Here is an 18,195-nt window from a genome sequence, read left to right as displayed (position 1 = left end):
AAGCACACAACTTGTGCGACGGGGGTGATTTTCCCATTATTCTCTCGCAATTTTGACGACCAATTGAGCTCAAATTAATGTTCACGGGTTTGTTAATTTAAGAATACGTTGAGATACACCAAGTGAAAAGACTCACTAGTGGTTGAAAGTTACCTATTAATGTGTCCTGCCTTTGCCCTTAAAGGGTATTTTTAAACTGATTTTCAATTGTATTCTTTGTTTTCTCAGAGTCTACTACCACCGAAACGCACAAATGCTTTCTGGAAACAAGAATATTCAATGGAGCAAAAACAATCAATACAAACCACAAAAATCAAAAACAATCAAATGAACTTTTGGATGAGATTGAAGTCATTTTGATTGTTTTAAAAAACACGTAAGGCAGGATTCCGCCTTGGGCCGGTGTTTCATGGAAATCTGTCCCCGGAGATTCTGTCCCCATCTTGGGCAACTTCTTTGACATAAAGGACTCGTTCATATATTGAAAATCTCAAAATCGTCAAAATGTGCTTAAAGGCAGTGTACACTATTGGTTAATTACTCAAATTGGCATAAAACCTTACTTGGTAACGAGTAATGGGGAGCTGTTGGCAGTATGAAAGACTGTGAGAAACGACTCCCTCTGAAGAGACGTAGTTTTCGAGAAAGAAGTAATTTTCCACGAATTTAAACATCGTTTTTTTTTCTGGAGGGCTTTCGTAACTATTAGTTTTTCGAGGTGATTTTTTTTTAAACAAATCTTATTACAACACCTCATACAATTATGCTGAAAAACCGTTACAGCAACACAAAGTAAAAAATTGACTGAAATAGTTTACCACTTTAGTAAAATGCAGAGTTAACCTCGGCACAATTCTTTGAAGGAGTCCCATTTTTTGTAAAACTTCACAGTAGATTAATTGGTATTAAAAAATACAGATGTGAAGTTGATGATATAGTACAAGTACCGATATAGATAATGGCCATTTGAAATATGAAATTAAAGTTCAAGAACCGATCATTTATTTCCAAGGTTCAAAAGCCAAAGAATGAATGAAATGATAAGTTATTGCTGTTTTATAGTTATGAAGTCTGTAATTCAAACTGACTATGACCTCAGTCGGATACAAACAGTGACGATCGGTATACACTGTTTCATTACCTCTGATTTTGTTACCTTGATTTCAACATTAATATGGTTAATTTGGATCTATATGCTGACTGCAGGAGGCATTGTGCTACCACAAAGTAAGTAGGCATATAGTGGTTCTCGCTTGAATAGAGTAGAGCTCCATTTGACTTTTCTTTGGATCAAAGTTGAATATGATAATGTAAGCAGACTAAGTGATCACATTGTTTCACGCGAGATCTGGTTGTACGAGAGCTCTGTTGTTTTGCGTGTTGTTATCACGTGAATAGAACCCGAGTTTTTGACGCAATGTGCCCTGTTCCATTGTCTTTTATTGATAGTTTAACGACGTAGGAACACAACAAATATTACAGCCGATTATTTTTTATCGAAAAACACAGAAGATGAGGGTCGAGAAAGAACACACCTTAATCTCATAAAACAAAATACCCGGTATATGTATTTCGGTGTTGCAATTAATATAACAATACTGTTTAGAACTATATGCCAACTAGATATCTGTATAGTGATTAATTAAATGAAAATGAATACCCCCCATAATCAAAAAAATTATATTTTATTTAGTAAATTAAAGTTGTTTTATGTCAATAATTATTTTTTAAGTGCACTCCTGATCAATTTATCCTATTTACAAGGAGCTTCAACATCTGCAAAAGCTCAATCACGAAACCCATAAAATTCCACCAATGATCTTTCAGTTCTGAGCAGACGACACTATCTGATTGTCTTCGAGTAGTGTTTGTAGTGTTTGTATAAATTAATCGTTGTATGGTGCGAAGTACTGGAATGACCTGGCTAGTGACATTTTGCAGAAAGCTATTACCAGAGAGCAAACACTCAATACGAAGAAAGCTAAGAACGTAGTGTTTTTCGTCGGAGATGGGATGGGTATAACAACCGTGACGGCTGCGAGGATTCTCAAGGGGCAGCTGGAGGGAGATCACGCGGAAGGAATAGACCTCGAATGGGATAAGTTCCCTAGTGTAGCTTTGTCAAAGGTAACAATAATTATTACGTCTCGAACATACACACTGAAACAACTACTGCAGGAGATCTTCACCGTTTAAAAAACCTCCCCACTTAAAGCAGGCCTGGGGTCGATTTCACAAAGAATTAGGACTAGTCCTAGGAGATATTAAAAACGTATGGGTAGTCCAAACTTAGGACGAGTAACTCGTCCTAAGTCGAGATAAGACTAGTCCTAGACTAATCCACCCACTGGTTTATATACATGACACGCCCTTACTACTACTTTTTAAACTGCAATGCAGGAGTAACTCACTAGTAATCGTGCAATGTTCTTGCAAACAAATTGCACTCGTCGAAGCCCACACTCTCATAATGGTGCCGCATCGAAACAAGCCAAGTTATGTCACGGTAAAGTAATAACAAATGTTATTTATGATTACAATAATATTGTTTAACTATTGTGCGGAAAGTTGCCGGTTGTGGCGTTTTTAAGAGAATTATTTTGCACCAATGCCGGTATATTGTGGGAGTGTCATTTTGCATAAGTACTGCAGATTATGTTTGCGCTGACTTTAAGCCAGCCATGGGTGAGTTTTTGGCGGTTGAATTGGACATTGGATAATCACTGGACAATGACTGAAACATCTATTGGTACGACCGCCAATACGCAGCCCTGTACTTTGATTTGGACATTCAAACAGAAATGCGCCGTACTTTTGACCGAATGAGGGCGCTATCAAACATATTTGTATCACGGGGTTTATTAATTCATCCCCAAACAGTTATTAAAGACTGGAAAACATAGCCACCACATTACATTCATATGAACCAAGGACAATAAAGGAGCCATTACAACCCGTCTCTCAAGCAACATTAACGGCGCAACAAGTGGCAGAACATTGATCAAAACTGTACAGGACGAATCGTGGGACGGGATTGACGGGGATTGGAGACGGGGATAGACGGGGATTGGTGACGGGGATTGACCTTAGAGGCGAGAGGTTACTCTTTCGCGTTATTCACGAGCCTCGAAGTGTGACGTCAGATGTTCAGGCTAGTATATCCCTATAGCCTGAACATATGACGTCACACTTCGAGGCTCGTGAATGATAACGCTAGAGAGTGGCCTCTAGCGTAGGTCAATCCTTGTCCATCTTCACCTTTCACCTAGATTCATATGCAGATGACCACTAGTACAAATGCCAAAAATCACCTCGGACCAATCAAAACACGGAAACAGAATGCTTACGTCACTGCACGTTTATCCAATGAAATCAGTGTCCAAATATGATACAAATAGTGGGTGTGCCCGATAAGCTTCCCTGGGTCGACCCCGTGGTGCTCACTCGGGTGAACCCCTGACAAGAGCTAATCGAACGAAGCACTCGCCCTCTCGTGGTGATGGCATGCACCTCAGGTCACCCCAAGTGACCCACTCCACAAGCAGGGGGGGGGGGGGGGGGCGCTGACACGGGTGAGCCCCGTCAAAGCTATTCTAAAGTACCGGGGCAGATCGGGGTCGACCCAGGGAAGCTAAACGAACGCACCCACTATATTGAGTGCGCCCCACGTGGTCAAACATACGGAGCATTTAGTCTGAGAATATTTCCTGCACTCTTTCATCCTCTAGACCTACAATACCGATAGGCAAGTACCGGACTCGGCTGGTACGGCTACTGCTTATTTAAGTGGTGTTAAAACCAAGACAGCAGTGATAGGGCTAGACGATTCTGCTATTAAAGGAGATTGTAAATCTAGTCTCAATGCTAATGTGGAGTCTGTTATGATATCTGCTCAAAAGTCTGGTAAGTTTAAAAGAACGTCAACATATTCATATAATGTTTTATAACACACCTCTTGCCTTTTTCTGTATTCTGGTTGGCTGAAACACGGTCTCGTGGGATAAGCTTAGTCTAGTGATCGGGCGCATGTGTTTTGCGGGAACTAGCTCTTTGAAAATAGTGCCCTGTTACAGCGCCCTCTCTTGACTTGAACCGTGAACAGCAACTACAAAACTTCCTTTCTTTTCCACGTGTTGTTCTTATTTCACATTTTAAGACCGACACAATTCGGTAACTAGTGTACGTCAATTCCCCCCTCGGGCCTGTTAGTGACCAGAAGAGGGACCTATTTCCCTTGGCCTTCAGCCTCGGGAAATAGGTCCCTCTTCTGGTCACTCAAAGTCCCTCGGGGGTAGACGTACAATTACCTCATTGCCAGTCAATGTGTGTATAATAAGTATGATTTACTTTCATTGATTTGTTGTCAAGTGTTTTGTATTAATTTTAATCTTGTGTTCTTGAAATTGTATCGATCGAATATAATAGCTAATAAATTAGGTTTTCGTTGCTTTGTGTGCTTTCTAAAGGCAAGGCAACGGGATTCGTCAGCACTGCCCGTGTGACACACGCTACCCCTGCCGCACTTTACGCACATTCGCCCCATCGAGACTGGGAGTGTGACTCTGATATACCGCAGAAGGAAACTGACATTGGTTGCATTGACATCGCTCAGCAACTCATAACACTCGGACAGGATACACAGGTACAATCTGCAACATTGACACAAACCAGTGTTTGCGTTCACTATTCTGAATGTACCTTTTGATTATTCGATACCTTTACCAATATCATGGGTTATTTTGGTTTTTGAATCAGAGTATCTCACAAACTGACCGGCAATGAAACAGGTAGCTGGAAGCATTCGATAGTTAATCAATTTAAACAGTTAATCAATTTAAACAGTTAATCATTTTTTAGCATTTTTTTTAAAGCGTGCTCGCATAATGAAAGGCTGGCAAATGTCATTATTTCAAACTTACTAGCAGCACTTCCGAAGCAGCTTCCTAGAATACCCTACCTGCTAGTCATTGCTGCATGCCGACCACCAACTTCATGGTACGGTAATTTTTATACTAATTCTTCATTAATCTATGCCAGGTTATAATGGGTGGGGGAAGGATGAAAATGTTACCGAGAGAAGCTGCCGACCCAGAGTATCCTGAAGACTCTTCTAAAGCTGGATCTAGAAATGATGGACGAAATCTCATCGGTATGTAAACCTGACCAAACTTAAACCCAATTATTGATGACTATTGCACCATTTTGCTTTAACAGCTTCTGATCCCATCCAGATTCCATAGAAACCGAGCTACTGAAATCAATAATGCTGAATTGATAATGGTGAATCAAAATTGGTTGATCGATAATTATTAGTCGATATTGGTGAGTCGATATTTGTAAATCAATAACCACTATTCGATGTTGGTGAATCGATAATGGTGATTCGATAATATTTGTGGATCAATAATGGTGAACCGATAGTCGTAAAAAGATAACTGTGAATCAGTAATGGAGAATCGATAATGGGAAAAGATAATATTGAAACGACAATGGTAAATCAATATTGGTAAGTCGATAATGGTGAATCGATAACTGTCCATGAGCCGCAAGACGCTGACATTACCATAGAGACAGCATGGTGCGTAGTCATAGAAGATAGGAGGAATGTACTTGAATATAAAGTGGTAATGAATCTGAAATAAAAGATTCGTTTTTACAAATCCAAAATTAAGTATGATGTATACTTTACATATCATTTAGTACGAGTAGTTACGTTTTAATCCTAAGCTAGGAGCTTTGTCAATTATATGTTTAGTAACATCGTACATATTTTTGGATTTGTAAAAACGAATCTTTTTTTTCATGATCATCAACAATCCAGACGAACTTATTTATATGCAGTGGACACTATTGGTTATTACTCAAATTAATTATTAGCATACCTTACTTGGTAACGAGTAATGGGGAGAGGTTGATAGTATACAACATTGTGAGAAACGGCTCCCTCTGAAGTTACGTAGTTTTCTAGAAAGAAGTAGTTTTCCACGAATTTGATTTCGAGACCTCATATTTAGATTTTGAAGGCCCCAAATTAAGCATCTGAAATCGCACAATTTCGTGTGACAAGGGAGTTTTTTCCTGTCATTATTATCTCGCAACTTCGCCGACCAAATGAGCTCAAATTTTCATAGGTTTGTTATTTTATGCATAATGTTGATATACACCAAGTGAGAAGACTGGTCTTTGACAATTACCAATATAGTCCAGTGTCTTTAATGGTAATGAATCTATTCATCTTATAATTATTCTTGTCTGTTTATGTTCTTTTAAAATGTTGTGTTCTTGTAGAAGTATCTCTCATCAAAATAGTTTTACTTGATCAAACCTTGACTTTATAGATGTTTGTTATAGTTCCACAGCATTTAATTTTCTTTCGGTCACATGAAGCTCTTGCTATATACTACGAATTGAAACAATCAAGCAAGGATTTGTTTCACTAGTTGTTTTACAATATTATGTTTTGTTTAAGACGAATGGCAAGCAAGTAAAGACAAGACAAACAGCAAGTACGTGTGGAATTTGGAACAATTTAAAGACGTCAATCCACTTGAAACTGACAACCTTTTAGGTGAGTTGTTGTTTTATGTACCAATTTGAACAAGTACGAACAATCGTCTGTCGTTCGGAACATGATTGTGCCTACAACCTTTATGCGCCGCATAAATCTTGGGCTAAATGCTCATGTAAATAGGTCTAGGATGTTGGCTTAGAAGAGAGTTTCATTTTGGTATCGAAGGTTGTGTCACTTATTTGGCTTGGGCTTTAGGCTAGGTGCCGTTGATCCAGAATTCAAGCATCTGAAAGCACACAACTTCGTGTGACAAGGGTGTTTTTTCTTTCATTATTATCTCGCAAGTTCGACGACCAAGTGAGCTAAAATTGTAACAGGAGCGTGTTTTAGCGACCATGACCAGAAACAAATTGCTGACGTCAAATTCACTGACCGAAAAAATTTCAGAGAGCTACGCGAAAACGGGTCGGTAACCAGAAACAGTTCATGACGTAGGTACATCTCTTGAAAATTTATGTCCTCAAAATATATTGCCGTCATTTTATTATCGAGGAATGGAACTTATTCTTTGTAATTCTTTATAACTATAGCCAGGACGATTTAATATTGAAACTTTTGTTTGACAGTTATAATAAGTTTGCTTACCTTTCAGGTTTGTTTGAGCCCAGTCATATGCAATTTGAAGGTAACCGAATGAATGACGTAGGGGGTGAGCCCTCATTGTCTGAGATGGTAGAAAAGACCATTGAGATACTTCAGAAGGACAAAGAAGGGTTCTTCCTTATGGTTGAGGGTAAGCTATTTTGCAACATACAGGTTTCTGGTTTTTGTAGAGTGTTGGTTAATTGGTTTCATGAGCCCTAGCAATGTCCAAGTACTTGATATCGAGTCTAGTTGCAGCCTCGTTGTATGAGGTACGACAACCTCGAAAAACCATGCTTCGACCCCACGGTATTAAGTACTGTTATATACCGTGCAGTATAGTAACTATGCAGTTCTTGAATTCATGGTAGCGAGCCGGTGCTTGCGTAAAAGACCTTGGACAAGACTACATGAGCCTATTGTGTCATTGCTGCTGTTTCACAAGAGGTTATCGTTATTGGCCCTACCTCTTACTTTTGAGGCTTAGAAAATCATTGACAATCTGAAACCTCGTTATATGGAGTATTTGCATTGTCTCTTTGATGCCATTGTTCAGTCACAGATTGTATGTATTTTCATTGTTGAAAAGTAAACCACGCATGGTTGGCATGGACGACCGAATAATAGCAAAACATCAACCGACCTACTAGATTTTTTCACCAAAGTAGACATTGCTGCAAACTTGTAATTAAAAAGAATACATCCCAATTGGTTGCAAACGAACATTCTTAAAAACTAGGGCCAACGTTTGTTATCTTTGTATTCATGTATTTTCCTAGTTTTAAAATCGTGGTTGACAAAAACTCCGTCTATGATGTTGCTTTATCACGGTGTGGCCATCTTGGTTTTCATTCAAACTCATTGTAACAAAACTGAGGCTGGACGAAATATCAGTCTGGTGCCATGTTTGCGCAATGAATGTTAGCTTTCATTACTTTTATAGAAACAGGGAACATGACAAAGATGGTGATAGCGTGATTTAGCCCTTTATCACGGTGTGGCCATCTTGACTTTATACCCCATTGTAACCAAACTGAGGCTGGTGCCATGTTTGCGCATTGAATGTTAGCATTCATTACTGTTATAGAAACAGGGAACATGACCGAGATGGTGACATCGTGATTATAGCCCTTCATCACGGTGTGGCCATCTTGACTTTATACTCCATTGTAACCAAACTGAGGCTGGTGCCATGTTTGCACAATGAATGTTAGCATTCATTACTTTATGGAAATAGGGAACATGACCAAGATGGTGAAAGCGTTAACATTCTTCACGAACAAGACACACTACCTTATGTTGCCCTCCCTTTGTTAATGTTAGGCGCTCTGTTCTTTGTATAGCGCCCTATAAATGTTCTGTATTATTATTATTATTATTACCAGATTTTTCATCAAATTTCAATAATTCAAATACAAATAATTTATATCATACTATCTTGATTTGAAACACGAAGGTGGCCGAATTGACCATGCGCATCATGACGGGTTAGCCTACCACGCCCTGCATGATACCATTGCACTGGATAAGGCTGTAGCCAAGGCGATGTCACTGACCAATGAAATGGAGACTTTATTTATTGTAACTGCCGACCATAGCAATGTACTCTCTATAGGAGGAGCAGCTGTTCGTGGTAGTCCAATACTCGGCAGAGGAGGTAAGTTTCATCCACAAATATAACTTTAAAGGCAGTGGACACTATGACTTCTAACAAGCTTAAGCTCAATGAAAATAAAACTGAGTTCATTGTGCTTGGTACTCCCCAAAACCTTAAGAAACTGCCGAATATATCTTTGCATATGGGTGATACATCGATTGACCCTACTGATTCTGTCAGCAACTTAGGAATAAAATTTGATTCGCATATGACAATGAGCAAGCAAGTTTCTAGCCTCTGCCAATCAATACATTTTCAATTACGTAACTTAAGGAGAATCAAACGCTACCTGGATAAGGATACTCTCAATCATGTTGTCAGAGCTTTAGTCCTCTCTCGTATTGACTATGGCAATCTCCTTTTATTTGGTGCAACGTCATATGAATTGGACAGAGTTCAAAGACTACAAAATAGTGCAGGTCGTTTAATAAGTTCCACACCCTTGAGAGAACATATTATTACCTCATCACTTAGGGAACTTCATTGGCTACCAATTAGAGAACGAATCCATTTTAAGATTGCTCTTCTCGTTTTTATGCTTTAACAAAACTACACCTCATTATCACCACTTAACTGTCACATTACACTCCTCCACGATTTCTTCGGTCCACACTTGACATCACTCGCTTGAATGTTCCCCGAGCAAACAAAGTTTTAGGTCAGAAGGCTTTCAGTGTGGCTGGGCCCATGATTTGGAACAATCTCCCAACTGCCATTAGGGAATCTAATACTCTGTCTGCTTTTCGTAAAGTCCTGAAGACTCACCTTTTTCCAAGTTAATTTCTTTCTAGTGCGCTATGATCTTGATGGAATAGAGCCTTAAAAATATTAATTGTTATGTTATGTTATTGTTATTGGTAATTACTCAAAATAATTATTAGCATAAAACCTTACTTGCTAACGAGTAATGGAGAGCTGTTGATAGTGTAAAACATTGTGAGAAACGGCTCCCTCTGAAGTAACGTAGTTTTCGAGAAGTAATTTTTCACGAATTTGATTTCGAGACCTGAGACTTAGAGTTTGATGTATCGAAATCAAGCATCTAAAAGCACACAACTTCGTGTGACAAAGGCGTTTTTTCTTTCATTATTATCTCGCAACTTCGACGTTTGATATTTTATTGTCTGTGACAATTACCAATAGTGCTAGTGTCTTTGAACAATTAAAAGCTATATCTTTCCAAATATCATTTGTATGCAAAATAGTATACGATGAATTTAAAGAGAGACTGTTTCTAACTATTATTATTTATTTACTTCCCCTTTTTCAAAGGGAGATATCTCTCAAAAAAATCCAATTGTTTGTAGACAGCAGCTTGATTATGTTTGGAAACAAAAAGTAACCTCCGTTAAGTTACCCGAATGCAGACTGAATTCTGACCAGTAAGTAATGTTAACAAGTTGTGCAAGCTTCTCAGTTTTCTATAAGTGAATGGTGATTCATCGTCAAACCATTCATATTTAAATTCTAATTACAACAAAATGGTTTTGCATAAATGTCAAGGTCTGATGAATGACGGTTTGCCATTTACAACACTCTCATATGCAAACGGCCCTGGAGGAATTGAGGAGTTAAACAGCTTCAAAAGTACTGGTTCGAGACGGAATCTGACGGATACCAACACAGATAAAGCTTCAATTGATTACTTTGAGTATTGGTTTATACCACTCAGGTACACCACTCAGTAAAATTAAATCCGAGTATATGCAAACTTTTTGAAATATATTTAATCTTAAACATATAACTTGGCAAAGTTACAGGGAAGTTTTTGCAAACACGATTTTACCAAGGGAAAGTGCCCCTTTGCCATTCATAGAGTTAATCATTAACTTGTGTAAACAATTATTTTACTTGTATTGTGATAAACATTGTTTTATTATTTGTTTGTGCAGAGGCTGCCGATTTTCACCATCCAGCGCTTGTCCCAATTAATGCAGAGACTCATAGTGGAGAAGACGTCACTATTTACGCCAATGGACCAATGTCGCATCTTTCTCACGGGGTACATGAACAGCACTACATTGCCCACGTTGTCAGATATGCTTCCGGGTTAAACTGCCACAATGGGGCGCCCTCTACTGGACCAAATTCCATTTTGGCTTTACTGTTGTTTTCTTTCGTACGGAAGTTTATATATTGAAAAAGAAATTCAATGAATGTGTTTTGTCCACTTGTAGCAAAGACAGCCAAGATTATAGTGTTTGCAAACAGTAAAACAAACAACCCAAAACATAACATCTTTTAACTTTTTTTTACAACCGCTTTTAAAAATCAGACCGACTTTTGAATCATACAGTTAAAAAAAACCAAAAAAAAAAAAACGCCAGGCCTAAATGAGAAACTGACTGGATACATTTTAGTTTAGTGTTTGATGAAAACAAATCACAAAAACAAATTACTTTGACATTTGAACCTGTGATCTTTATATTAACGTAGCCCTGGTGTTTCCTTGCCTGGTCCATATACTTGTTCGCCGTAGTAGCCAGAGACCAGTGACCCGCTCTGTGAAAATGAGTAAAATTTCGCGCAATGCATTAGCGTGCAATGGACGGTTACATTATGTGGAAGGGGTCGTTGTGGAGAGGTTTTAATTTTGTAACAATGTTTTTTGTTCTACTTCTTTAGGATCTATATTTTCATTGTCAATATTCAGATAACTTAATTTTAGTCATGAAGCTATAAAAAAAAACATGATTTTGTTAAGTAAACGTACTTTTGTTTCATTTGTGCCCCTTTTATTTCTACATAGCGCGAAGTATCGCTGATTTGTATTCCTCGCAGTTTTGTCGTTCGGTACCCCCTACGCACATTATAGTATCATCGGAAACCTTTGACACTCGCCTTTCCGAATATTAGAGGAGATAAAAGCCATGGTTAAAACTAAGACTGCAAAATTGTTAGACCAACAGAGGGCGTTTTGTATAATACTCGGATGTTATTGTGGGCTTAGTGTGTGTGTTCGACCCCCCCCCCCCCCAGTTTGTAAATATTATTTCAAATATGACGTCAAGGTCACATGGGGCTCCCCAGGCTGATCAACCATTTCCCTCCAATAGACCGTGTAAGGCCGTGTCCGAATGTTTCGACTTCGGCTGCGGCTGCGGCCGCTGGCAGTGCGCGCCATTTTGAAGTCGTGTCCGAATGTTTTTTTCTTTTGGCTGCGGCCGTGGCTGCGGCCGCGACGTCACAGATTTCAAGCCACAAGCGGAGGTGACTTGCTTGTGGCCGGGACGGTGTGTCGTCTGCTGCTACGTGCTAGTGCTACATTATTTACGATGGGACTAGAAACTGTGACTACATACTTCTGCTAAAGCTGCTACAGGTGAAACCTTCAAGTGTAAGTGATGTTTAGATAAAGAAAAAGACGACCTGTGATAATTATGTCACACTTTTTGTGTTGTATTGCTATTTCGGGTGTGTTTTTATCCTGCATTTAATTTAATGTTTTTGTTTATGTTTTTTTTTGTATTTGACAATAACTCACAACCCAAACCTACCCTAGCGTTGCTCGTTTCGTTTTGTACGAAATTATCATCATCCTGGGATTCCTGTCATCTGTTTATTGGAATCACGAACAGACAGTCGTGACATAACGATTTTATTTTTATTTTTTGGTGGGGGAGGCTTGTGGTTAGTGGTCTTACTCTTGGAATATTTTAGTTAACTGTAGGACCATGGGACTGGGTCATGATGGGTGAGCTATGTAGGTCTATTTTTACCTCCCATGGGTGAGCTGAGATTGAAGGGCAGGTTGGGCTTTCCAGTTTCACTGGTAATATTTGCTATGGTAAAAATAAAACACAATTGTCATGGTGGTAACTGAAAATTACTTTCATACTTTAACTTCAGGAATTAAAACACCCCTCAACTAGGGAAGGATGGAAGATGAAACGTGCAGCCGTAGGCCTATATCATGGCCCTTTTATGAAGACATGACCTCTCCATGCCCGGTGTACTGTCATCTTTGGTGTTTGGAGGAGTACGAGGATGACCGGTAAGATCTTTATGGTAAGACCAGGAGGAACAGCCACCCAAAAAAAAAAATAAGCATCTGTATTATATGACATGATGATGGATGGAGCAGAACAACTCCAGTAGCCGATTTCACAAAGCAGTACGATTATGCTATCTCTTACTCGTCCTAGGATGGGTTAGATGCGTCCTTACGTCTTCAGATACAGAATTTGGAAAGTTCATTCTTAAGTTCTACTGTAAGTCAGGTTTTCGACTACTCAGAAACCAGCTATGACTAGGGCACAGTTTCACACAGAGTAACAAACTAGTTGTACATGCTAATAAATTTTGTGACATTGTTTTACTAATCTCTCTAAAATGATGCAAAGGAATTGTTATGAGGGCCTTGAAGTCGGTTTTGCGATGGTCGCCCAATGAATATCTTGACGCAGCGATTGTAAAAACACAGTTTATATGCCATAGTGATGATGTCTATAAACCGTGTTTTTTAGAATCATGCGTCAACATTTCCGATGTCAACATTTCCAACGACTATAAACCGGCTTTAAAGGCAGTGGACACTATTGGTTATTGCTCAAAATAATTATTAGCATAAAACCTTACTTGGTAACGAGTAATGAGGAGAGGGTGATACTGTATACGGGTGGGTCGTGTGGTGTGATTAAACGCACCACGCACAGTGTATACGGGTGGGTTTACAACGGCGTCTTTTTCGGAGTGAATGATGCGACTGCCTTGAGCAAGGCTAGTGATAGTATAAAACATTGTGAAAAACAGCTCTCTCAGTTTTTGAGAAAGATGTAACTTTTTCACGAATGTGATTTCGAGACCTTAGAACTAGATTTTGAGGTCTCAAAATCAAGCGTCTGAAAGCACACAATTTTGTGTGACAAGGGTGTTTTTTCTTTCATAGTTATCTCGCAACTTCGAAGACCAATTAAGCTCAAATTTTCACAGATTTGTTATTTTATCAAATGTTGAAATACACCAATTACCAATGGTGTCCAGTGTCTTTAAGTTGGCCTTTTAGTTTGATTAATAAATACCTGGGACAGTTTCCAGGTACTGATTGGTCAAAATCTGATCACAAGGGGATGTATTAACGGATGATAGTTTCAAGTTATCAAAAAAGCGTGAGTAGAATACAGATAAATATAGCACTTCCTTATATGCGTTCCATATCCAACCAGGCTGATGGGACGCAGATGCACTATATTTTTCTGTATTGCACTCTCGCGATTGTGATAACGAATTTAAGTCAATAAGGTTAGGTGAAATGTTTTTGTTTTTGGTTTTGCACACGCGAAGTTTTCAATGTAATTTTTGAACTGACTGATCGTATGCATAGCGTGACGTATTGACACTTAAGCTGTTTATTTCGTTAAAAAGGTATTTACTAATGGAAATAACAGTGCGAAGACCGTTAACAGCACCAGCCACCAACCCGGTCATTATGCGCAGTGAAGAGCGTGTCATCGCACTGTTATCTCCTAATTGGTTAAACTATGGGCAATGCTCTATAAACTTGTATTATGTTGGTCTATAAAAGGCAGAGCTGGTGAAAATATACCTCACGTCTCAAAAGTTAAACTTATCTCCTGTGTCTTAATTAATTGTTGATTGTGTGATTATTGGTAGTCTGGGACAGGGGTGTGCTCCACAGTAATCCACATCAATTCCCACCCAATCGCCCCACCCACCCATTGGACCTACAATATTGTTTAATTAAAATAGATGTAATACTAGGTTTTGCAAGAATATTAGAACACTGATGAAAGCACTGTCAGGGGTTTCTTATTTCTGCAGGGGGGGGGGAAATCCACAGGCTAAGTAATTACTGAGGTAGGATTACATTTATTTTAAATTGTTTGCTGTACCCATTGTCAATAAACATTATTATCGAACTGGTCTCTTGACATCTGGTGTAGATCTGCTTTAATAATTATGCGGGAGGTCTTGGGTTAAACTCACCCGAGTAGTAAGCCTGTGAATTCTTTCCTGCAGGACTCAGAAAGCATCTAGTATAACAGTGCTTGATTATCATTACACACCAGTTGGGCATGGTTGGTTCAACCAAAATAATTTTATTTTAAAAAGGTTGTTTTATTTTGGTGTTTATAAAAGAAATGTGTTAATTGTTCACTTTTTAATGTTGAAATCCCTAAATAAAACATGACACTATACTTCAACAAATAGATTTAAACTAAAATTCTACTTGAGAGGTAGAAATAGAGAAATATTGAGCCCCTCCCCCCCCCAACTTCAAAATTCACGCCGTTCACATCACTCAGTCCAATCGTGCATGTTGTTTGTTTGCATTAGCAGACGAAACAACACATGTACGACGTATGCAAACACTCATTTCACCGCTTGAGGGCGCGCACACGAAGTCACAGCCGCGTCCGAATGTTTTTGTTGGCCGCGTCATGCCACGGCCGCTAGACGCTGCCAAAGATTAACGTGCGTGCAATTGTAGTGTGATTTTGTTTCTGTCTGATCACTTTTTATCAATCCCCATAACATATTTATCGAATGATTACATTTACAGTTACCAATCACTAAAATCTGTAAACTTAAACAAATTAAAAGGAAGAAGTAATGCGCCACCATCCGGCTCGAAGTGCCCGATTGGTAAGCAAAGTGAATGTGTTGACTACACTAGCACACCGAAGTTTAGTTTTGTTTAAATAAACATAACATTTTCATCTTATTCGAGCAAAAATATTCACCTAATTGTTTCTATGACACATCATTGCCCCCTTGGCTCAAAACTCCAACGGCAGTTTCGCTTTTTATCATTGAACATACATTTATTAAATTTTAAATTAAATTGTTACCTCAAACAAGGTCAGAAAAAAATAATACATTGTCAATTTTAATGTATTTTGTCAGAACAGACTAATTTGCAAGCACATAAAGCAACATAAGGCCAGTTGTGTATTGCTTTTAACACGAACGTTTTACTATACTACTCAAGTCAAGCTTTAACAATTTTTTTTCAACAAACTGATGATTTTAATTTGAAGACACCTTTTCTGGGGTACGTTACACCAAACCTTAAGTTAATGGCTAAATTCTGTTGTTTTGAAGCATTTTCTAATACCTTTTAAAATTCAACAAATAATTGTAAGCATAAACATCTTACTTGGTAATGAGCAATGGAGAGATGTTAATAGTATAAAACATTGTGAGTAACGGCTCTCTCTGAAGAAAACTAGTTTTTGAGAAGAAGTACTTTCTGGAATTGTTGAGGTCTCAAATTCAAGGCATCTGAAAGCACACAACTTGTGCGACAAGGGGTGTCTTCCCATTATTCTCTCGCAACTTCGACGGACAATTGAGCTCAAATTAATGTTCACGGGTTTGTTAATTTAAGATTATGTTGAGATACACCAAGTGGAAAGACGTGACTAGCGCTTGAAAGTTTCCTAATGTGTCCTGCCTTTGCCCTTAAAGGGTAGTTTTAAACTGATTTTCAATTGTATTTTTTGTTTTCTCAGAGTCTACTTCCGCACAAATGCTTTTGGGAAACAAGAATATTCAATGGAGCAAAACAAATTAAATGAACACATTGCGAACAAAATGTATTTACTATTTACAACTTTTGGATGAGATTGGAGTCATTTTGATTGTTTAACACGTAAGGCAGGATTCCGCCTTGGGCCCGTGTTTTTAATGGAAATCTGTCCCCGGAGATTCTTTCCCCATTATAGGCAGGTGTGTCAGGAGATTATGTTCTCCCAAAATTCCCTCCCCCTTATACGGCAAACTTGTTACAAACTACTTGTGGTAGCGCCCTCTGTTAAATCACCCTCACTCAGCCCATGTTTGTGTCTCAAACAGGGGAAAGAATCTCCGGCAGCACTGATTTCACTGAGACACCGGCAACCAATCCGGGCGCCTAGTCCTGGAGAATTGCGCGTGGCCCTTGTAGTGGCATGAGATTTCTGTCCCTTGGAGATAGTTTCATCCTTTTACAGTGAGCGGTGACCATGGTCGTTTCTTAATTCTGAAAGCACCCTCTTTTGATTCCTTCTGCGTTAGACCGTATTGATATCAGATACTCCGAGGAAAAATTCATAGCACTCCGGCTATTCGTTAACCGCGGCCCATACCAGTCTGGGGAAGACAGGAGGGGCCAGGTCACTTCGTTTGTTTGCAGTTTTTCGGAAGCAAACAGAAAACAACATGTTCTGTCGCCAGTCAAATAAGCCGAGTTTTGTTCCTCCGACAACGGGGGCTACAATCCCGGCCAAAATGCTTGGGCCACCCATTCCTACGTTATTTAAACCCATTCCCTGTTCATCCTTCCCACTGACAAGTTTTAGGGTTTGTGTACTTTTTGTAGAAGGACGCAAAATCAATGTTCACTGATTTACGGTAAACTTGCACTGTTTGAAGGTAAAACGGTAAAAAGTTTCCCTTAAATTTTATTTGCTGAGGTGTTGTAGGTTTTGGCAAAAATGAGTAAAACAGTGTGAGGAAATTTAGTTCATCTTGCAAATTGTATTTACCAATCATTTTAGTTCAATATTAACTAAATACGCAAAACACAAAAACCAAAACAATCAATTGATACGGCGTTAATGTTCATTCTTTCAATGTATTTAAAACATTCAAGTGACACCTGACTATTTCTAAAACTATGCAATATATCTTAACGTCTAGTACACTAATTGGATTATAGTTAAATTTAACAAAAACATGCTTTGTAGAAATACAAGTATCTAGTTATATACTAATGCTTTGTATTCTAGCGTTAATGCAAACATTAACACTGTGTTTTTGACGACCTTTAACGTAATAATTGTTTAATTGTGAAATGAATCAGATGTTGACAATTTGAAGATTTGATTCAAATGCAGGGGCTAGAAAGAACACACCAGCAGCAGTTATTTGGTTTAATGTCCAAGCTTTGGGTGTATCGCGTTGCTAAGTTACTCCCGTTTGAAATAAGTCAGTGTATACATTTTTGTTAAAAACGAATTACAAGTAAAGTGATGTTTTCGCGCAAAAGGATACAAATAAGACTAAAATTTGATCACAAAACTGTTGTTTTCAGAGCGTTATTGCTAAAATACCAGTGTGTTTAAAGTCACCTGGAAGTGGTATTTTGTCAAAATAAAGCTTTTGTCACTCACTAAAATATGTGTGTTTGATGAGTAGAATACGAATAAACATTTAACTAAGGTTCTACAAATTTAGTTTCCATAATTAACAAATTTAAAAGTAGGCCCGACCCGAGAGGGCGCTGTTCGTGACGTCAATCGAGGCGCGATGTTTGAAGCAGGACGGCTCAAAGTGTTTGCTGCACAGCGCTGGAAAAGACGTCGGACCGAACCACTTTGCAAACTGACCCCATTTTTAGTTATTTTGCCGACAAAATGCAAGAAATAAACTTTTTTTCGAA

The 18,195-nt window shown here is 38.6% G+C and overlaps 1 protein-coding gene across 1 annotated transcript; it reads left to right on the top strand.

The window, feature by feature from the left end:
• The first annotated feature begins 1,193 nt into the window (after positions 1 to 1,193).
• Positions 1,194 to 10,950, top strand: LOC139950952 (alkaline phosphatase-like). The gene is made up of 10 exons (XM_071949784.1): positions 1,194 to 1,227; positions 1,889 to 2,127; positions 3,729 to 3,903; positions 4,467 to 4,642; positions 5,038 to 5,149; positions 6,470 to 6,568; positions 7,164 to 7,304; positions 8,610 to 8,810; positions 10,314 to 10,440; positions 10,707 to 10,950. Exons 1-10 carry the CDS (start codon positions 1,194 to 1,196, stop codon positions 10,948 to 10,950), a joined length of 1,548 nt encoding a protein of 515 aa, XP_071805885.1.
• Positions 10,951 to 18,195: the final 7,245 nt, after the last annotated feature.

Source organism: Asterias amurensis, chromosome 18, assembly GCF_032118995.1.
Source record: "Asterias amurensis chromosome 18, ASM3211899v1".
Classification (NCBI taxonomy): Eukaryota; Metazoa; Echinodermata; class Asteroidea; order Forcipulatida; family Asteriidae; genus Asterias; species Asterias amurensis.
The sequence above is the reverse complement of the archived record's forward strand: the minus strand, read 5'-3'. Positions and strand labels throughout refer to the sequence as shown.

Excerpts from the sequence above, each read along its gene's own strand:
- LOC139950952 (XM_071949784.1), top strand. The coding sequence starts at position 1,194 with ATGCTGACTGCAGGAGGCATTGTGCTACCACAAA. Across the intron at positions 7,305-8,609 it reads GTTCTTCCTTATGGTTGAGG|GTGGCCGAATTGACCATGCG; the intron begins GTAAGCTATTTT and ends TGAAACACGAAG. Across the intron at positions 8,811-10,313 it reads TCCAATACTCGGCAGAGGAG|GTCTGATGAATGACGGTTTG; the intron begins GTAAGTTTCATC and ends ATAAATGTCAAG.